The sequence below is a fragment of the Piliocolobus tephrosceles genome, chromosome 4, assembly GCF_002776525.5.
Source record: "Piliocolobus tephrosceles isolate RC106 chromosome 4, ASM277652v3, whole genome shotgun sequence".
NCBI classification, from domain to species: domain Eukaryota; kingdom Metazoa; phylum Chordata; class Mammalia; order Primates; family Cercopithecidae; genus Piliocolobus; species Piliocolobus tephrosceles.
Window position 1 is genome coordinate 158,000,253 of NC_045437.1, and position 21,837 is coordinate 158,022,089.

At 45.5% G+C, this 21,837-nt stretch overlaps 1 protein-coding gene across 7 annotated transcripts in view; it reads left to right on the top strand.

Moving 5' to 3' along the window:
• The window catches only part of ACSL6 (acyl-CoA synthetase long chain family member 6), a 58,269-nt gene that overhangs the window by 31,414 nt on the left and 5,018 nt on the right, over nucleotides 1-21,837 (top strand). For 4 of the 7 annotated variants that reach the window (XM_023196648.1, XM_023196665.1, XM_023196686.1 and 1 more), the window contains exons 10-20: nucleotides 3,684-3,757; nucleotides 5,557-5,634; nucleotides 6,990-7,124; nucleotides 7,541-7,675; nucleotides 8,754-8,849; nucleotides 10,203-10,275; nucleotides 12,396-12,484; nucleotides 13,897-14,013; nucleotides 17,739-17,882; nucleotides 20,125-20,226; nucleotides 21,141-21,212. In XM_023196648.1, coding sequence (XP_023052416.1) covers nucleotides 3,684-3,757; nucleotides 5,557-5,634; nucleotides 6,990-7,124; nucleotides 7,541-7,675; nucleotides 8,754-8,849; nucleotides 10,203-10,275; nucleotides 12,396-12,484; nucleotides 13,897-14,013; nucleotides 17,739-17,882; nucleotides 20,125-20,226; nucleotides 21,141-21,212 — 1,115 coding nt within the window. Of the gene's footprint in view, nucleotides 1-3,683; nucleotides 3,758-5,421; nucleotides 5,500-5,556; nucleotides 5,635-6,989; nucleotides 7,125-7,540; nucleotides 7,676-8,753; nucleotides 8,850-10,202; nucleotides 10,276-12,395; nucleotides 12,485-13,896; nucleotides 14,014-17,738; nucleotides 17,883-20,124; nucleotides 20,227-21,140; nucleotides 21,213-21,837 lie in introns of all 7 variants that reach the window. The other 3 variants (XM_023196705.1, XM_023196657.1, XM_023196695.1) reach the window with 3 other exon arrangements.

Genomic DNA, 21,837 nt, shown 5'->3' on the forward strand with positions numbered 1-21,837 from the left:
TGAATACTTGGCTACTATTATAGTTATTATTTCTATTCTTACTAGCCCTCATGTCTGATTTTTTAAAATTGGTGGATATGGGATTGATAAAAGTAAGACTCAGACCTAAAGATTTGAGAGCCTTTAGCAGGAAGATGAACACTCTACCTGCATTATGAAACTTCCAGAGAATTTCAGTCACCAGTAACTATTATAACCCACCTTTGACTATTTAAAAGCAGAAACAAGCAGCCAGAATCCCCCAGCTGGGTGGCCCAGAACTGTCCCCAAACCCACTTCCACCCCTGCCGGAGAAACCTTGAGCTCTACTCTATCCGCAGCTGCTGTCACTTGGAACCAACATCCAACCAGGGCAGATCGTCACCCAGCAAAATTCTTTTCTACATAATAGCCATGGAAGGCCTGCCCAGGAACACTGACCAAAGCCAAAATGTCATTGGCAGAATCTAACACTTGGAGAGTTTTTCTTCAGTGGCTGGAGAGAAAAATACAAGAATGGTCAGCTTATGAGGGGATGATGGGAAATACAGTGGGTCTCATATTGCTGAGACATTGGTGGCCTGGATAGCCAGCATCTCTTACTGACATTGCACCAGAAAAAGAGAAAACCAGGGAAAATTCTGCAATTTGATTCTGCAACCTTTCAGTCTTCCCCCACAATTTGTTGCCAACATTCACTTCTTCTTCATCCTTTGGGACCACACGTAGAGACAAAGAAATAATTTGGGCATGTCTGGGAATGTTTTAAAATTCTATAGGCCATTAGACATGTATAAAATGGCATTCATATCCACAAGAAAACTAAAGGACATGAACTTTTCTCATCATGTTGGAGAAGAAAAGGGCTTATCTAACCAAGTGGAGTTGAATAACTACTGCTGTTGTATGTGTTTTGGCTTGAACTGAATGGAGGCTTTAGGATTTTTTTTTTTTTTTTTTTAATCAACGAAGACAGTTTTCCCTTGAGATTCTTATACCATTCACCCTGAGTTCTATCAAGCATGAACAAGTCAGCCAACCTTGCAAATCCAAAGCTCTGTAACACAGAACTCTATTTCATGACACTTATGATTTCATACCTAGTGTTTGGGAGATATTCTTTAGAAACTTCCAGATCCTAAGAGTCAATGGGAAGAAATTACTAGGTGACACTCGGAATACTCTGTGGGCCCAGGTACTCTGTGGGATTTGTATATGAGACAACTTGGATATTTCTTAATCTGGGCCTGGGTTTGAGGAAAGATGTTAGTATGAAAGGATAGGCAGAGATAAAATTAGACCCCATGGTAATTTTTCTTTTCAAAAGGAAGATATTTTGACAGCTATTTATTGGAGAAATATAACTTTTTAAATCATATCATAATCTTCTGTGTCCCCAGAATCACCTCTGTGATTTGCAATATGGGTGGAAGTGCCAGAGCATAGGTTAAAATCCCATCCACCATACATTTCAGTCAAACAGATGCGTCTTGTCTCTTGAATTCAAAGATTGGGCCATGCCTGATGCTCTTATCTCTGACTAATGGGTCACCAGTAAGTTGAACAAGTAGGCCTCCTGGGACATAATTATGAGAGCAACTTTATTTTTATCTCCATTCGTGCCTTTAAATTTGTGCCGCGGGGGTAGGTCTTTTTCTGCTCCTGGGCAAAAACTCAGGCATCTTGTGCCTTTTCTGGTCGCTCTCAGGTAATAAAAAGTCCTATGGACATTGCAAGTCACAAACACAGTCTTAATTCAGAATTACAAGTGTCAGTCCAAAATAGGAATCAGTACACTTCACGGAGACTCCTTCCTCTCCCAAGCGAGGGCTGGCTGCAGGCTTGGTGAGGAGGGCACGGTCCTCCTCTCCTCCGTTCCTCTCTGATGTTTTTCCTTCTCCCCCAGCTTGCTAACAGAGGTTTCTGCCCTCTCTTACCAGGTTTGAAGTGGGGTAGCAGGATAAATAAGTGGAATATGAAAGTTGAAAGATGGTTTTGGGCAAATATCTAAAACTCCCTCTGCTTGATGGCTGCCTTCATGAGCACTCTTGATCTAGGCAGTGCCCTTCCTTGGGTTGTCTGCTGCCTTCTCCACTTCAGCTTCTGCCTCTGGTGTACTCTTGATTGTCTACCCTCATGGGCGATGGTCCTTTTGCCCTGGCAAACTGGTCTCGTGGAAAAGATTTATTGCACCCTACCATTCCCACCACTGCTCTCTGAGACTGATGTTCCTTCTGTAGACTCCATATCCAGACTCCCTGGGATTAATTGTTTTTTTTTTTTTTTTTTTAATTTTTACAACCACAGTCTTCTTCATCTTTTTCATTGGCCCCCCAGCTTCAGGGAGCACAATCAGGCACTTTGAGTGGTCCCATTAGGGGCTGAATTAGCCTGGGTGTTAGGCTGGGATTGGGAGAGAGGACCCTTCATTCCTCCCCTTTTGATGGGCTATGACTCAGTGTAGCTGTCTCCAAAGATAAAAAATTCTCTCTCTCTCTCTCTCTCTCTCTCTCTCTGTCTGTCTCTCCCCCACCCCCTCTTTGAGGCAAATTTCACATAGCATAAAATCAACCATTTTAAAGTGAGCAATTCAGGGGCATTGAGTACAACACTCTCTTAGTCTCTACTCAGCCCTTTTATTGCCTCATTCAGGGTGAGGCAAAGTTAACATGTTGGCTTATTTGATGTTTCCTGGATAGATTCTGCACGTAGTCTGGCCCCTCACTTTTGTGTTTTGCAGCTATTGCCTCAGTGGAAACGTCTGATTTAACATCTTTGGCTGCCTCAGTGGAAACTAATTTAACATCTTTCATACCTAGATTATATCTTTAGATCTTACAGAAGCCTGTGAGGTTGGCATTACTGTCCCTATCTTACAGATAAGAAAACAGAGAGGAACAGTGGCTTTCCAGTGTTATGCTGGCAGTGAGTGGCAAGGCTAGGATTTGAGCCCTGTCAGATCTGTCCAGCAGGAACTTTGGGATTGTATCCACTCTGACAGGAAATGGTGGCCAAGCTGGCCACCCTTCCCAGCCTTCTGTGCCTGGGATCCCTAGCCACTTCTATCCTCTGAGTCATCCTAGCAGTCCCTGGCTTCCTCAAGGGCCCAGAGAACCAGGCCTTATGAGGAGTAGTGAAAGGTCATATCAAAACAAAGCAAGAATATTTGTGTCCCATTTCTGCCAAGGAGCAGGCAGGAAGGGCTGCCCAGCCCTCTGGATCTCCAGCCTGGCCTGAGCCTGGGGCCTTTTCAGGTGCCAAATGCAGCAGAGAAGTCCTCTGCCGTCAGAGTTGGCTGCTGGACTCAGGAGATCAGCCCCGCTCAGGCCCAGGGAGTAGTACAGAGCCCTTGCTGTATGTAAGGGGACTGGGGGCTGAGAGCCTCTCCTCCTGAAGGGAAACCGGAAAGGATAAGGCACAGACCACAAGCAGTTCACCCTTTAGGCCTTGAGGCACCCCACCTGTGCAACCATGTCACCTGCCTCCTGGTCCCATGCTGCTGGGAGCCTAATGGTAGGCTATGTCTATAGGATGGCGGTCCCTGAAGCAGCATTCATCTGCCTGTAAGTCTAAAGGTAGCTGAAGACAAAGGCCAGAGGCTTGGGTGGACAGCCTGGGTGTCTGGGACTGCCAACTTGGGCACTGTTTTCAAGAAGTGGCCCTTGAGTTTCCAACTAATTTGACTTCTTGCTTTCTTTTTATAGGGAACCCAAAAGGTGCGATGCTCACCCATGGGAACGTGGTGGCTGATTTCTCAGGCTTTCTGAAAGTGACAGAGGTGAATAAAGTAGAATTACTGTTGTAGGTGTCTCTTGAGGACAACCTCAAGCCTCAGAGGATTTTTTTTATATGTTTGTTTTCTTTTTTTTTTTTTTTTTCATGATGTAATCTGTGCTGCCATTCACAGGCAGGAGTTTCTGTTCTTATTAGAGCAACCCCACTTTTACCATCACTTTTCACTCCAAATACTGAAATGATCCATATTTGATAAATATTCAGTTGATTTCTGGGAGTACTAAGATCCCAGAAAGAAAAGCATGCAAACCTATTTTTCCTTTCTAACTTCGAATAACTTAGAAAATTGATATAGCTATGGTTTTGTGTGTACCTTTATTTAGAAAGTAATCCTTAATAACTTGTTTTTCGAAGATCAGGGTTTAATTCAGTCATTTTGTGTTTAAGGACTACTAGAGTCTGAGAAACAACGGCAACTGCTAATTTATAAGGCTGTACTTAAAGGTAAATCTAAAATTAAAAAAGCTTTGATATCTTGGCCTGACTAAAACATGTTAGCATTTTATAACTGGCTAACAAAGGAGGACTTTTCCCACAAGTGGTGAGTATGTCCTGCAGTTTCCTTCAGCATAAAGGAGTGTGTCTTTTCAAAAAAATTTGGCTTTTTCTCCACTGTGGAGAAAGTCACTCTCCACGTTCATGGTAGATGACATTATGGAGTGTGTGCCCCAAACACTTAGTAGAAAACTGGGAAAGACAATTTATTTTAGTAGAAAACTGTGAGAGACAGTTGCTGGCTGAGCCCAGGTCGGGAGCAAGGTTTGCCCAAGCTGGCCCAAAAGCCAGCACAGGAGACTGAAGGCCTCTGCAAAGGGATGGAGAGCAGGGAAGTCCAGCAGAGGAGAGTGCCTGGAGGCACAGCCCACCCGGATCCCAAGCCTTGTGCAGGGCTCCCCTGGCTGGAGTAGCCCCTGTCCCTAGGGTCAGTCCCATCTGTGAGATGTGTCCTGGGCCCTCCCTTTGCTGGCGGGGCACAGCAGGGCTCCCTGTCAGTATTCTTCTTTAAGGCCCTGGTTCCAGGGATGGCTTGTGAGGCCAGGCTCAGCCACTGTTTGGGGTTTGGCCTTGTCTCCTCTTCTGGCTGGGGCTCGTACCCCAGCCACAGTCCCATAGACTTGGGAGTCTCTGGGCCCCTTTCTCTGCAAGGACTAGAAAGTGCTGACTAGCCAAGACCTTCTGAATCCCTGCCCAGGTGTCCCAGGGAGCCTGGAGAAATGGGGTATGGGGCAGGTCCTGCAGGTGTGGGGAGGAAGGGGAGAGAGCCGGGCTGGCATCGACTGACTGCAAGTGAGGGGCGGGCCCTCTGAGAGGAGACTTCCCTGCGGAGCCCATTCTGCTGGTTTCTGTGTGCTTCATTTGGCTCTTTGCTTCTGCAGATAACCTAGACCCACTGACGCTGCGACCTAATACTCCGCTTCCTATGCTGCCCTGTCTCTCTGTCTCTCTTCTTTCTGCACCTTCCTCCTCCCTCTCTCTCTCATTTCTTCTCTTTTTCATCTCACCTCTCTCTGTCCTCGCCACTCCCATTCCCCTCCCCCCTTCCTGTTTGCCCTCCAGGACCATTTTCTCTTTATTGTTTTATGATTCTCTTGTCGTCTTCCTGTCAGTGTTTCTTTCCTTTCTGTCTCCCATGCCCGTCGCCTGCAGAAAGTGATCTTTCCGAGACAGGACGATGTGCTCATCTCCTTCCTGCCTCTGGCTCACATGTTTGAGAGAGTAATCCAGGTAAGACGCCCACCTGACTGACGGGGCCTTGCCTGGGCTCCTTCTTTTTTCTTACAGAGTCAGTGGGCTCCCACTTGTGCGGATGTGCACATTTCCTATTTGCCTTTAGCACACATGTTTGAGCGAATGGTGCAGGTAAGGCCCTGGCATCAGGGAGGCACACTCTGTGCCTAGAACCCATAACCCTAGGGGGTGTCACTTGTCACTGGTGGCATGAAGTAGGACCAAACTGCCCTGTCCTCAGAAGGTACCATAGGGGTCCGAGGGCTCAGAGGACCTTAGCCACCCCACCTGTCCCTCCTGGGAGCATTGTCCCAGGGAAGCCCCCAGGCCTGCCCTGTCTTACCCATGGACACACTCAGCTGAGAGACACCCCAGCTGATAGCATCTTCTCAGAGAGCATTGCAGCTTTGCAGAAGCGCTTTACCATTCAAGCTCTGTGCAGTACAGCTCCATTTATGACCAAAACACTTATGTTCCATAACTTTTACAATTCACAGACTCCTAAAAGAGAAAACAATAGAGTAAAGTTGGGGAATGAAACTGGCATGGCTCCTCAGGCTGCAGATGGGGACTGACCTGAGGCTGGCCCTGAGACAGGCCTTGTGGAAGTACAGAGGGAGCGGGAGGAGGAATCCATATGTGATTGTAGAGACAAGGAATTCTCCATATATGTGTCACTCAAGGGACCAGCGTATGAAAAAACTGTGTCTTCTAGGACTTTCCCATTTTGCCTTGGAAGAGATCTTATATAATAGTACAGGTAAGGCCCTGGCATCTGGATAGCATGCTTTGCAGCTTTCCAGACCTGGATTCAATGCCAGCAATTACTGTAAATTAGTTTTGTGACCCTGGGCAAGTCATGTAACCTCTCTGAGCTTTGTGTTCCTCACCTGTAGAAATGCCACTTCCCTTATAGGGTTGTTATGAGCATTAAAGACAGGGGCATATATAAGGCTCCTGGCATACTCCTAGTCCCATTAGGAACCAGTCAGGGGCTCCCCCTTGGCCTCCCACTAAACAGCACCCACAGCCAACTTCAGCAGCATCTCCAGTACTCATGGGACCTACACACATTCACCTTCCCAGAATTCCCTGGAGAAATCCAGTGCCTCTAAGACCTAGAGCAGATCCATTAGTAGGCTGTAGTTCATCTCAAAGACCTGAGTCTCCAGGGAGGCCCATGTCCAGGGTTTGGGAGTAGGTGAGGGGGCACATAACAGTGAGAATGGCTGCTTTGGCATCTCCCAGAGGCTCAGGATTCCTCTCCATCTTCTGCTTCATCTCCCTGTGCCTGAGTGGGACTTAGTTGGAAGGTAGGGGGTGGGGGTCACCTCAGATAGCATTCTTCAGTGTCTCATGGCAGTGACCAGAGCTGGGTCAGGGGGTCATGGGTGCCCTCCATGTAGGGCAGCACTTTGGACAGCTTTGGACTATAGCCAGTAGTGACCACCCTAAGGGACTCCTCCCTTCCTGTCCTATCCTTCCAGTCTGTCGTCTATTGCCACGGAGGGCGCGTTGGCTTCTTCCAGGGAGACATCCGCCTCCTCTCAGATGACATGAAGGCTCTATGCCCCACCATCTTCCCTGTGGTCCCACGACTGCTGAACCGGATGTACGACAAGGTGAGCTCTGCAGGGAGTCTTCAGCCAGGCTGAGGGGCTGCATATTTGCTTGTTTGGACAGGGTCTGGAGCCCCAGGCAAGCTTTCAATGCCTCCACCACCAGGTCCTAGAACTTGCTTCCTCTCTTGTAGTTCCTGACTCTTTCTCATTCTTCCTTCTCGTGTTTTCTTCCTATTCTCCAAAAACCCCTGCGGGAGAGATTTTTTTTTTTTTTTTCCAGGAACTTCCATCTTCACAGCATGTCTGGACCCTGGCAGTGTTAACCTTCAGCTCAATGTCACACATTCAGTGACCTCCTGCAGGGGCAAAATGGAACATGGCTTCTCTGCTGGCCAGTCTGGGCCTTATTCCTGGGGGATATGTCTAGAAGTGAGACATTCAGGCCCTGACAGCTGCTTCCAACTTGTGTTCCTCAGATCTTCAGCCAGGCAAACACACCATTAAAGCGCTGGCTCCTGGAGTTTGCAGCAAAGCGTAAGCAGGCCGAGGTGCGGAGTGGAATCATCAGGAACGATAGTATCTGGGATGAACTCTTCTTTAATAAGATTCAGGTAAGAAAATGAACAAGTGATTGTAGAGGGCCACCTAGGTATCCAACGGGTGACTTTACAGGAGAACTGGAGAAGTTCATCCCAGTGCCCTGTAATCGTGTGAAATAATAACTCATTTGCTCATGAAATCAAAGCTTAGGCTATGATTGAAATTTTACACTTCAACATTTTTGAGTTTTGGAGACACGTTACATTTGAGATGAGCAAGAAGAAAACCTACCGTGGATAGTAGGTCCCTTGGTCTCCACAGGCAACAGTGTGGCTTTGCCGTTGGGCAGTCAGGTCAGTGCTCCACTGAGAAGCTCCTGGGCCCTGAAGGTTCTCTGGCCCCTCCCTGTAATCCTGGCCATGGTGGCTTTCCAGCAGCATGGTTCTAGCCAAATGGTTCAAAATCTTCTTTTTCTTTCCTGTGTTCTGTCCCTTTAATATCTCCCACACCAGACCAATCTTGAATTACTCATTTCTGTACCTCCTCAAAAGTTTTCAAGCTCTGCATTATCCAAGGAATCTGCAGTTAATTAGTAACATTATTCATTTTTTATTGCTACTCTATTTTTAGTTTTGAAAATTAATATTTAAAATATCTTGGCTCAACTTACGTAAACAAAGTGTTTCAAGTATTCTGTGTCCTCAGCAGTACGTAGTAAATAAAGCATGGTATTGATTTATACGTGAAAAAAGGCAATGCCATTAAAATGGAAATTGGAAGAAATTGTCCTAAGTAATTGTTTTGGATTCTTGTCAATGATGGGAGAGTGAGGGAATAGCTGTGTATTTTAAGGAAGGGAGAAGAACCAATATTATAGAATGCCACCCAGACTAATGGTACTTATCTCAAAAGGCATAAAATAATTGGTCATATGGTGGATTGAGTTACAGAGCTGATTGTGTTTATCATTAGGAAAGGGAAGGAATTTCCTCAGCTCATGTGTTGTACAGCCTCAGGCCTTCTTTCTGATCCCAGCCCTAGCATCCAGGTAGGACCCAATTGTTGGATGTTGACCTTGGATGAAACCCAAATGGGCTGGACGCCATCTCAGACATCACAAAATTTGGCAGCTCTTCTCTCTTCCCACAGGCCAGTCTTGGTGGGTGTGTGCGGATGATTGTTACTGGAGCAGCCCCAGCATCACCAACAGTTCTGGGATTTCTCCGGGCAGCCCTAGGGTGCCAGGTATTGTCATTGTGTGTCCTCCCTTGGGAACAGCAGGAAGTACGTTAAGGCAGGAAAACTACTATACCCTCTACTGCTCAGAGAAAGAATGAACCAGGGGGCAAGATTTTTGTGAGACAAAAGCTCCCTCCTCTGAGGAGGAAAAAACTCAGAGCCAGTGAAAGCCAGGATGGCATTGCCGTATGCTGGAAAGCCCAAGTTTATCCACTCTGGGAAATTCTTTTATCTGGACCTTTGGAAGTTTTTCACAAAGGGCAAAAGGGATTAGACAAACCATAGATAGATCATCAATGTGTTGGAGAATCTGTACCACACCTATGCTGCATCTCTACCTTCTTCAGCCTGCAAAATATCTTGCAACCCAGAAAAGGAGAACAAGGGAGAAAGCCCATTTATATGTTATTTGATCTGTTATGTTTTGTCATCTCTAAAAATTTATTTTTTCATTTTCCATTCAACTTATATTTATTAAGTTTCTACATATGTAGCGTATCATAATGTGGTTGTGGCTGACAGATTTTCAGTAAAGTAGACCCATCTTTTTCATAATTGTGCATGCTTAAATTTTTCTGCTCTAGAAGCCTTAGTCTTTATTCACCGTACTCCTATTCCACATCAGCATGGCCTGACCACTTCTAAAGGCAGACACTTCCACATGGTGTATTCATGCAGACAGATGGGGCTCTGGAGGGGAATAGCTTATGGAGCCAAAATAAAACACAGAGTAGACTTTAAAATGTTTATCTTTAATTCATTATTATCCAGATGAAAAGTAGATCCAGTGGTTGAAAATAGGTCAGAAATCTTTACCCTAAACTATATAACCTTATCTACTAAGTGTCTGTGATAAAAATAGCACTTCTCACGCCTGTAATCCCAGCACTTTGGGAGGCCGAGGTGGGTGGATCACGAGGTCAGGAGATCGAGACCATCCTGGCTAATACAATGAAACCCCATCTCTACTAAAAATACAAAAAATTAGCTGGGTGTGGTGGTGGGCGCCCATAGTCCCAGCTACTCGGGGGGCTGAGGCAGGAGAATGGCATGAATCCGGGAGGCAGAGCTTGCAGTGAGTCGAGATCGTGCCATTGCACTCCAGCCTGGGCGACAGAGTGAGACTCCATCTCAAAAGAAAATAAAAAAGAAAAATAGCACTTCTTCCAAGAGAATGTGGCCATGCTTCTTGTCTGGTTCACCTGGAGTTATCTACCTCCAGAGCACCTCCCTCCCTCCACCTCCCTGATCATGAAGCAGTCAGATGCTCCCAGTGGGAGGTTAGCTGTCTGAAAGGGGCGGCCAGTCAGCTCTTGGAGGGTGTGTGCCCACAGTGTGGCTTCTGTGTTTTGTTTGAAGGTTTATGAAGGTTATGGCCAAACTGAGTGCACAGCTGGATGTACCTTCACCACACCTGGCGACTGGACCTCAGGTAGGACAGGCTAGAGATGTGAGACTGGCTCGCAAGGCACTGCGGAGTAAAAGCAGCCAGCTCTAAAACTCCCTCATGGAAAGTAAATTTGCACGGGTACTTAGGAAAAAAGCAGAAGAGAGAGAAGAAAAACATTAATGGGGGTTATGTCTGGGTTGTGGCATTGTGCATCTGTAACCACTGTTGAGGTTTTTCCCTTTTTTATTCATCCTTAGCATACTAGAAGAATCTGGTATAAATTTGATGAGTAATCCATGGGCTACCCACTACAGCCATGCTTCCACTTGGCCCTGAAGGATGAATCTCCTCAGAATGAGGGCGTGGATGAGAACTGTTCCTTTTTGAGGTTGCCGCTACCTTTGAGACATTGATATCACAGGAGAACGTAGGTTTTAAAGGGTCTCTAAAATAGCCCTTTAAGAAACAGTACCCTGGCCAATATGAACCTGCCTCTGCTTTACACCATATCCAATTCATAGCCTGCTTCCTTCTTTCTAAAATACTGTAAGCAAGGCCATGTAGTATCTAGAATCTATGAAAATCCAATATACTGATATTATAAACATTTTTCCATCCAGAGTTGTATCTTGTGATCTATTACTCCTTTTGTGCATGATTTCTATTCGTCTATAAAAGAAATAGGAAAATACTAAAACCTGTGACCAAAAAAAAAAAAAAAAAAAAAAAAAACCAAAAACAAAACCAAAAACAATGATCTCCAAAGCTGGTTCCTGTGGGATCTGCCAGCAGCAAAATGATTAAATAATTTATTTACAAAATAGGCTTTATTCAACTACAATTTTAAAAGCAGGACTAAGGAAAAAATGCTTCTATACTTAGCTTGGCCAAATATGATTTCAGTTTAAAATCCACCTATCTGGTTTCTGCTGACTATCTCAAGGTACTCTGAAAATAATATTGCATTAAACAGCATATTTCTTTCACATACACATCATCCTAAAATTTTCCAGTTTGTAGTTGAGCAAACTTAAGTACAAAGAGTGGCACCAGTCTTGGAGAGGAAGTCAGTATCCTGAAGGATTCTTTTGCTGAGTGGTTTTCAGCAAAAGGGGAAGCAGGTCTGTAGTAGGCAGCCCATGGATTACCCACCAGATTTAGAGCAGATTCTTCCAGTATCTACCCTCACGTATCCCTTCCTTTTGGACATGTATCTCTTCCCTCTCAAGTCATCCTTTACATTTTCCTATGTAAACACTGCTGAGGTTTTTCCATTTTTCACTTGACTCTTACCATAAGACTTGAAAAGGCTTTTGTGTATGAGGATAGATATATTTGATTAGTATTGTCAAAGATTTGACAGCCTCTCTTTTAAAAGAGAAACCAAGGCGGTAAGTCTCATTTTTCATATAGGTGGCTCAATTTTCTTTCAGGACCTTGGCTAGCATCTGCTTAAAACCTCTCCAACTTGCCTGTGAATTATCTAACAACCACAATCACTAGAAAAATGTCTTAGATGTAATTTTGTGGTAAATTTGACCAAGAGAATTTGGAGTCTTATTTTCATGGGGCAAGTTGCTTCATCCCAGCTTTCCATTCGTTTGTTATTCAACATGTGGTGTGGGACCAGCAGCAGCATCACCTTGGTGCCTGTAAGAACTGTTGAATCTCAGGTCCCATTCCAAACCCACTGAATCAGAATCCACAGCTTACGATTTCTAGATTTCCAGCACATTAATCAACAGTCTGGTGGCTAGAGGAAAAGCAGTGATTGCTATATTTTATGATCCCCAAACCAAGACATGTGATCTGACAATGGGGAAAATGATTTAATGTGGGCACTGTTGTCAAAAATCTTGACCCTATGGTTGGTGCCTCCCTACCCCACCCAGGACCCTGTGCATGTTGGTGCTGGGCCAGGTGTGCCTGTCCTGCTCATTAAGAATCAGATGTAAAACAAATGCCTTTGTTGGCCTTTGCTTTCTCCAGAACTTTGTTTTATTACCAACACTTGCCAGTAACAAATGCCCCTTTAAAGGTGTGTTACTTTCCATCCATAATTCCCCACTTTGGCCACTCAGAGATTTTAAGGGGCTTGGAACATCTTCAGTGCTAAAACGGATCTGAACACTAACAAGTGCCATCTTGCTCCGGTGTTCCAGGGCACGTAGGGGCACCGCTTCCCTGCAATCATATCAAGCTCGTTGATGTTGAGGAACTGAACTATTGGGCCTGCAAAGCAGAGGGAGAGGTAAACAAGGATTTAGCCATTCATGCCTGTGGCTGCTACGTGTAGTGAGTAAAAACAAACAAGAACAGGAGGGATGGAATGATTTTCCTTTTGCCTTGTGTATAAAGTCATTTTAAACTACTGATTAATTTGACTCAGGTCAACTCAGTATCTCCTCTCCTGTTTATGAGGCAACCAAGAGCCAGTGCTGGGACTGAGCTGATCTAAATCAAGATTTGGAATTTCCAGACTTTTAAATTAGTTCTTTTTTTTTTTTTTTTTTTTTTTTTTTGAGATGGAGTCTCACTCTGTCGTCCAGGCTGGAGTGCAGTGGCGTGATCTCGGCTCACTGCAACCTCTGCCTCCTAGGTTCACGCCATTCTCCTGCCTCAGCCTCCCGAGTAGGTGGGACTACAGGCACCACCACCATGCCTGGCTATTTTTTTTTTTTTTTTCATATTTTTAGTAGAGACGGGGTTTCACCATGTTAGCCAGGATGGTCTCCATCTCCTGACCTCGTGATCCACCCACCTCGGCCTCCCAAAGTGCTGGGATTATAGGCGTGAGCCACTGTGTCCGGCCCTTAATTAATTAATTTTTTAGTAGAGACAAGGCCTTGCTCTGTCATCCAGGCTGGAGTGCAGTGGCGTGGACATAGTCCACTGAACTCGAGACCATAACCTCAAACTCCTGGGCTCAAGCAACTCTCCTGCTTCAGTCTCTCAAGTAGCTAGGACCACAGGCATGTGTCACCATGCCAAGATAACTTTTCAATTTTTTTTGTAGAGACTGGGTCTTGCTGTGTTGCCCAGGCTGGTCTTAAACTCCTGGCCTCAAGCAATCCTTCCTGCCTCGGCTTCCCAAAGCACTGGGATTACAGGTGCTAGCCATCATGCCCAGCCCCAAACTTTTGTAAAAATTCATTTTTTTCCCCTAACTATGTCATGGCCTACTGCTGTGTGATCTGTCCCAGCAGAAATATGACCTTTTACAAATAGGCCAGATGGAGTAGATAGAGCTGGCCTGTACTTGTTCATTCCTTGGGAGTGAGTGGGAATGACTGCCTGCTAATGGAGCAGGGGGCTGAAGCATCCCTGGTAGAATCAGCCAGCCATCAATATCTGTGATGAGTCCCATCAAGTGTCACAGAACAGCATGTGGCCAAGGCCAGAGGGCTCCTGAGGGAAAAGAGAAGACAAAGGCCTAGGGTGGCCAGGGCAGCGGGGACAGATGGGGAGGATGTTGCTTGACAGAAGGCAGGAGACAGTTCAGACAGCTGCAGGCTGTTCCTCGTCCTCTGTTTCCATCCCTGCCATATCCACAGTGGCTTTCCTGATGGATAGTGCACCTTACCTCCGTATGCCTGGAGACAGCCTCCCATCTCCTCATTCCTCATGCTGTGGCTGAGAGAAGCCATGGTTTTTGTCCCATAGATATGTGTGAGAGGACCAAATGTGTTCAAAGGCTACTTGAAAGATCCAGACAGGACGAAGGAGGCCCTGGACAGCGATGGCTGGCTTCACACTGGAGACATCGGAAAATGGCTGCCGGTGTGTACGTTTGGAACCATGGAGCTCCAAACATTTTGGCGGTGGGAGGGTGTGTGGTCCAGGTCACTGAGACAGGAGTCTTCTCCAAATCCCTCCTGAAAATGAGTCATTCAGGAGCACCTCTGGGACCTGCGGGGAGGCTCTTCCTTCCCTGAGCCCCAGAGCTTCTTTCTCTTCTCACTCCATCTCATGAAGGTGATGAGGGACCTGTGCAGGTAGGTGTGACTGAGGTCTTGGAGACTGAATTCCTATCCTTAATAGTTTCCAGAAAGACCTCTGACAGTGTGTGGAATCCGACGTGAAGTAGGAGGAACAGGGGGTACATGTCTCTGGGACGTCTGAGAAGGGCAAGCCCTGCAAGCCCACCAATGCTGGCCCCCAGCCAAAAGGTGGCACTGAGTGAAGAAGAAAGCTTGGAGACAGGAGGGAGGATGCCTTAGTTCCTGTGGCTTTGCCACCAGTTGCTCATGTAACCTTGAGCAGAGCCTCATCCCCGTCTGTGGCTTCACCTGGACTCACTTATAGAACAGGAGAACAAGCCTTCATGGCATTCCTTGGCCATGGCCTCCAGCTTTTAGCCAAAACCACTTTGCCTAATTCTCTCATTTTTAAAATAGGTATCATAACGTGGCTTACCTCTGAAGTTATTGTTGTGTTGTGCAAGATCTGGACTTTATCCTTTATTATTTATTTATGAAATGGAGTCTCATTCTGTCACCCAGACTGGAGTGCAGTGACGAGATCTTGGCTCACTGCAACCTCCACCACCCAGGTTCACGCGATTTCTCCTGCCTCAGCCTCCCCAGTAGCTGGGACTACAGGTGCCCGCCATCACATCTGGCTAACTTTTTGTATTTTTGGTAGAGATAGGGTTTCAACACGTTGGCCAGGCTGATCTCAAACCCCTGACCTCAAGTGATCTGCCCATCTCAGCCTCCCAAAGTGCTGGGATTACAGGCATGAGCCACTGCACCCAGCCTGGATTTTATCCTTTAAAAATGTTTTAATAAAAGAAAGAAAAATAAAGTTATTTTTGTGAGGAACAAATGAGATTATGCCTGCAAAGCACTTAGCCCAATGCCGGGCACATAGGAGATGCTTAGATGAATTCTTTGACCAGAAAACGGCTGTCACTGACACTGAGAACCCTTGCCTGGTGCAGCCCACTCCAGGAACCTCTCCTGTGTCTTTGGGAAGTGCTAAGGTTTGGGTGGACATTTTGAGGTGTTGAGTTAATCAGGCACACGAATGATGTTGAGCCCATGGGGGGCCGAGTGGGCTGGTGAATGGATCTGCCCCTGCGTGGGCCTGTGTACTTCCCTTTGAGAAACCCTCATGCCTGCCCCAGACAAAGCTGTATCTCCAGTGAGTGCCCTGGCCCGGGGACTCTGCTTAGGGAAGATATGCATGATTAGACAGTTCCCAACCCAATGTGATGGGCATGAGCTGCGGGCACACTCACCCCGGGAGAGGCAGAGGAGGACAGGCACCTACTGCATCCAAGTCTTAGGATATGAGTCATGTTCCAAGAAGAGGAAGTGGGAAGGACAATCAGGGCGTGGTAGTAATATATGCTGAGTAGAGGCACTAGACATGTGAAGCAACTCATTCCAACTGAAGACCCATAGGTGTGGGAGAGAGAGGCTAGAGAGGTCAGCAGGCCCTAAACACCTGCAGAAGGTGGACTGTCCTGTCAGCTCAGAGAGCTTAGGCTTCAAGCCCCCTCACTTGCATCAGCCCCTTCCAAGGCCCTGCACTTCATTTTACCTGGTTTTTCTTAAAGAGGACCCTCAATATTGTAAAAGCTTGAAGTCTCAGAAATCCCTGGATCTGCTGCTGATGCCCTGTAACTTGAATGAAACCATCCACCATTTAGAGGGTAATATGAAGCAAATAAATGGATTCATGTAAAGTACTTAGTGTTATGCTTGAGCACAGAGCCTAAAGTTGCAGGCAGGTAGTCTGTGAGAGTCCATTGTTTAAATTATTATTTTTAAATGATTTTTGAAATTTAATTAAAACTTATTGCAGTTATTGAGATACTTCTTTTTCTATATTTCTCATGTAAAGCGAATCATGCATTCTTGACATAATTCAACTTAACCATGATGTGACTTTTAAAATAATATTTTTCCTAAAAATTGTGTTTGATCTTTCCATTTATATTCACAAATGAGATTGATCTGTAATTTTCCTTTTATATACATCCCTATTATGGTTTTGTTGTCAGCTTATTGAATGAGTTGGTAAGTGGGTTTTTTCCCTGTTTTTTAGAAGAGTATGTTCAAGCTTTGAATGATTCATTCTTGAAATTTAGGTAGAGATCATCAATAAAGACATTTGTGCTTTAAAAAATATTATTTTGAAATCATGTTAAATAGATCAAGGAATAAGCATAGTCTTCTGGTCCAGAAGGATCAGGATTCAAATCTTGTTCCCCTAGCTCCTAGTTGTGTGGCTTTGGAGGATTTAACTAACCTTTCCGATCCTTATTTTCCTCATCTGTGAAACAGAGGGGACAACACTCAGCTAATGGACCATGAGGACCAAATAAGCTGGGGTAGGGAAAGCGCCTGATGTCCAGCCTGGGTTTTGAGCAAAACAGAGTCTGCTCATTTTTTCCTTTTGGAGAGATTGCTCTGGCACTGGCAGATCAAGCAGATGGAGTGGAGACAGAGTGTGTGCCGAAGTCCAGTCAGGAAGTGGTTTTGCTGGGAGGAGGTGGATATGAGATGAATTTGTGAGCAAGGACAGGTGAGCCTGACCGCTGGAGATCCCAGGAGAGGCAAACAACAAGGTCATCTCCAGGTTTGGGGTTTGGAGGCTGGGGCAGGCTTGAGAAGTTTGGTCATGAGTTTCATATAGGAGCATGTTACATCCTCTGAGACAAACAGCCTAGTTTTTGAAGCATTCCAAGGGTATTTGGGTTCTGGATCTGGAGCTCAGTGAAGAGCTGGAAGCTTGGATTGACTTGGGAGTGACCAATGAAAAGAAAACAGTGTTTACTCCAAGGTGCATTGTCAGTGAAGGTGAGGGGCAAGAGGCCCACCTAATCACCTTGGAAGCTCAAAAAGGTGGAAGAGAGTCAGGGAGGTGAGAACAGGTCCTGGAAGCCAGCGGCACCAGCACTCCCTGTCCAAGGAGGTGACCTGCCTGCTGCAGAAGTCCTGCAGGGGCCTGTGCACATAGTGCCATCCGGCATGTCAGGTAGGAGTCACAGGGGCTCTGTCAGGTCTGTGCTATATGCCAGGGGATGCAGAGGCTGCTCTTTAGGGGTGGAGACAGTAGCTGGGCAAGAGACCTGAGTTTGGTCTAAGGGAGTGAACCAAAGATGCTGGTGAGAAAAAGGGCAGCTGGAGCAAGAGTGTGTACAAGAAGGGTGCCCCGATGGAATGGTGGTGGGCCTCCAAGAAGGAGGAGGTGAGGATACCTGCTGCTAGGCATGAGGATGGCAGTGGTGGGAGGACTGTGTGGGTGGCTAACTGCTGAGGGGAAAGGACAGTGGATGCTCATGGCCCAGCAGAGCTTGGATGCCATCAACCTGCGGTGCACAGTGGTTCTCTCCAGGAGCCTTGCAGCTCCCTAAGAGCAGACACAACAGATGGAAAAGAAATTGGGGCGGGGTCTGCAGGGTGGGGTAGGGCAGGGGGTTACGGCACTGAGGAGTGAAGGCTTCAGGCTTGAGAGTGCCATGTTCTTATAAAGCCGTTTGTCCAACTCTACAGGCGGGAACTCTTAAAGTTATTGATCGGAAGAAGCACATATTTAAACTTGCTCAGGGAGAATATGTTGCACCCGAGAAGATTGAGAACATCTACATCCGGAGCCAACCTGTGGCGCAAATCTATGTCCATGGGGACAGCTTAAAGGTGAGGCCTCTGGGCTTCAGCCCTCCCACATATCCTGGGCATGCTGAAAACCCAAGATTAAACATTCATCTCCAATCAGACACCAGGATTCTCCTCTGCATTTTAAAACATGAGCGAAAACTCCTTTTTAAAGGAGAAATCTTACTTATGGTTTGCTAAAATGTAATTAGGTCAAGTAAGTTGTCTGAAGTAGTACTAATGAACATTCCCATTCCTTTTCACTTACGCTCTACCTACTTCCAGGGATTTTTGAGATAAAATACTAGAGCAAGATTCAGGGTTTCTGCTGTTTTTATTTTTTATTTTAAAAATTATTACTATTATTATTATTGAGACAGGGGCTCGCTCTTTCACCCAGGCTGGAGTGCAGTGGCATCATTATGGTTCACTGCAGCCTCAACCTCCCTCCTGGGCTCTAGCCATCTTCCCACCTCATCCCTTTCCCCCTCCCTCCCCATCCCCAATAGCTGGGACTACAGGTACACACCACTATGCCCAGCTTTTTTTTTTTTTTTTACATTTTCAGTAGAGACGGGGTCTCGCTATGTTGCCCAGGCTAGTCTCGAATTCCTGAGCTTGAGTGATTCTCCTCCTGCCTCAGCCTTCCAAAGTGCTGGGATTAGAGGCATGAACCATCACACTTGGCCTGTTTTGATTTTTTTAAATATGCAAATGAACTTTACAAATTAATGAGTACTGCAAAAAAATGTACTAATGGTACTAGTCCTAATATAAGTCACTAGGATTCAGTTATTTGGAGGAGTTTTATACTTATTTTCCTTACAATAGTATTTAGATTTAAAGTCAGAAAGATCATGAATAGGCCGGGCGCAGTGGCTCAAGCCTGTAATCCCAGCACTTTGGGAGGCTGAGACGGGCGGATCACGAGGTCAGGAGAGCGAGACCATCCTGGCTAACACGGTGAAACTCCATCTCTACTAAAAAAATACAAAAAACTAGCCGGGTGTGGTGGCGGGCCCTGTAGTCCCAGCTACTCGGGAGGCGGAGATAAGAGAATAGCGTAAGCCCGGGAGGCGGAGCTTGCAGTGAGCTGAGATCTGGCCACTGCACCCCAGCCTGGGTGACAGAGTGAGACTCTGTGTCAAAAAAAAAAAAAAAAAAAAAAAATCATGAATATATTCTATGATATCTAAGATATCAAATATATTTGCTCCATTACCCAGGCTGGAGTGCAGTGGCACAATCTCGGCTCACTGCAGCCTCTACACCCAGGGTTCAAGTGATTCCCTTGCCTCAGACTTCCGAGTAGCTGGGACTACAGGTGCCCACTACCATGCCTGGCTGTTTTTTTGTTTTGTTTTTTTGTATTTTTAGTAGAGATATGGTTTCACCATGTTGGCCAGGCTGGTCTTGAACTCCTGACCTCAAGTGATCTGCCCGCCTCAGCCTCCCAAAGTGCTGGGATTACAGGTGTGAGCCACCATGCCCCACCTGATATCAAATATATTCTATACTATCATTGCATTTCTATAAATATTATGAAATTATTTTCGAAGAAATGCTTTAAAAATTAAAATAGGCCTGGCATGGTGGTTCACGCCTGTAATCCCAGCACTTCGGGAGGCCGAGGCAGGAGGATTGCTTGAGCCCACAAGTTCAACACCAGCCTGGGTAACATGATGAAACCCTATCTCTACAAAAAATACGAAAATTAGCGTGCACCTGTAGTCCCAGGTACTCGGGAGGTTGAGATGGGAGGATCACTTGAGCTCAGGAGGTCGAGGCTGCAGTGAGCTATGATCATACCACTGAACTCCTGCCTAGGCAACAGAGTACAACCTTGTCTCAAAAGAAAAAATAAACAAAATGAAGAAGTCTTTCATGAATGAAAATCGTATTAATGAAACCATTTCAACATGGTTTGGTAATGCTGGGAAACATTTGGTTTTTGGTTCATAGAATTTGGATCAGAGAGTTGTTTGATCAGCCTCCTAACGATGTGCTGATCTGAGATTTGCATGAGAATCAAAAGTACATATCAGTCTAACTTTACTGATTCTTAATGTCCTTAAACTTATTTTTTATATAAAACTAAGGGACTATATCAGAAAATGAGTAGTGTGATATATTGGCAGAAATGTTTTATGACATGGACAAATGTTTTATAAGCATATACTTAGTTTTTGAAAAAGGTGGAGTCTGAGAATTTTAATGCTGGACCACAAATAACCACTTTAAATGCGTTTGTCATGCCCGTGTTCTCCTCTGGTGAGCACTACAGGCCTTTTTGGTAGGCATTGTTGTGCCTGACCCTGAAGTTATGCCCTCCTGGGCCCAGAAGAGAGGAATTGAAGGAACATATGCAGATCTCTGCACAAGTAAGGTTGGTATCTTGGGGCTGTCTCCTGAAAGGTTACTGAATGTTTTATGATACCACATAATGAGAAGACAGAAAAGCTGTAGACCAGTGAAATTCAAGCTCGTACGGAATTTCTAACATTACTTTATACATGGTGGGGAGTCTAAACCAGAGATTTGTCTTTTTTTGTTACTGAAGAAACTCATATTTCTTCTTAGAAAGATTGACAAACGTTTGGATTTTAAGCTGGGAGACATCACAGAAAGCTTATCCAGCCCTGTTGCTTTGTGGCTTAGAGGAGAGTCCAGGGAGGGTGGTAACTTGCCCAAGGTCACACAGCTGGTTAGCAGCAGAGTCAGATGTGAACATAGGCTTTCGGACTCACCTACCATGCTCCCTCAGATGGAAGGTGGATTTTGTGTCTACTGGATATAGACAGCTAGTCATGGAATAGAAAATGTAGCACAATTCTTCCTGCTTGGAGTATTAGCTATTCACACCTTTCTGAAACCTTCTAATGGCACATGTAGAACTCTGTGGAGGAGGTCACTGTGCTCTGACTCAGTGTAGCCCCTTGAGTCACATGGTCCATTTCTTAGCAGTAGCCATAGACCCTCCCTCTCCTACTGGTCCCTGGGCCTTGGGCTCATCTGGGGGTAGCAAGATTCACCAGGCTGACCAAAAGGCTGCTTTAAAAAAAACTGAGTGGTCCATTAGCCCATTCATGGTCACTCCTTTGGCCATTTCAGGTACTTACTTGCCTGATGAGAGGTGGTAATTGGAGTGCTGCCAGGGAGTATCAGCCTCGGTTGTGGGCTGTGGGTTAGCATATGTTGGCACAATCACAGTTGCACTTTACTCAAAAGTGTTGTTTCCTCTACCTCCATTTTGAAAAATGTGTTCTTGTCTTGTAATTTTTCTCATATGGTTTGATTCAGGATCTGAAGAAAGCCATTTTGGAAGATATGGTGAGGTTAGGAAAAGAAAGTGGACTCCATTCTTTTGAGCAGGTAACTTACCCTCCCCATACTTGTTACAGCCCTTTAGGCAGTGATGAAAATTAAATTAACCCATGGTGACCCTGACCTAGATTCCTGACTTTTCATGGTGTGGCCCGCCAGCAGGCTGTGCACCAGTGGACCCCTGAAGGCCTGTTCCAAGCTGCCTCCTGAACCAAAATAGGCCACATGTCAAAAGAGATTGTACTCATCTTTATAATTACAAACTTTCTTAAGGCTAAAATAATACCCTAGCTATCACTAGTAAATCATATGTACATTATCTGTCTTACAAACTTCCTGCATTAGCGAAGACGACAGTCCTATCTAATTTTTATTTTTATTTTTATGGGGACTGTTTTCTTGGCTTCAGCAGACAAGGTTACTTTTTAGGAGGACATTGGAAAGATTGGTCTCCTCGGGCCAGTGATCTGTCAGCCCAGCATGCCCTCTGAAAAGAGGAGGAAACAGAATGCTTTGGGAGAGGACACAGCAGTCCTCCAAGAATTTTTTTTTTTTTTGTCTGCAAGGTTGGGTTCTTACTGTAACTGAGCTCATAAGCATACTTAGTCTGACTTACATATACCATTTATACATCCTCTTTTGTCAAAAATTCAAAGAGAAAAATGCTTCAAAT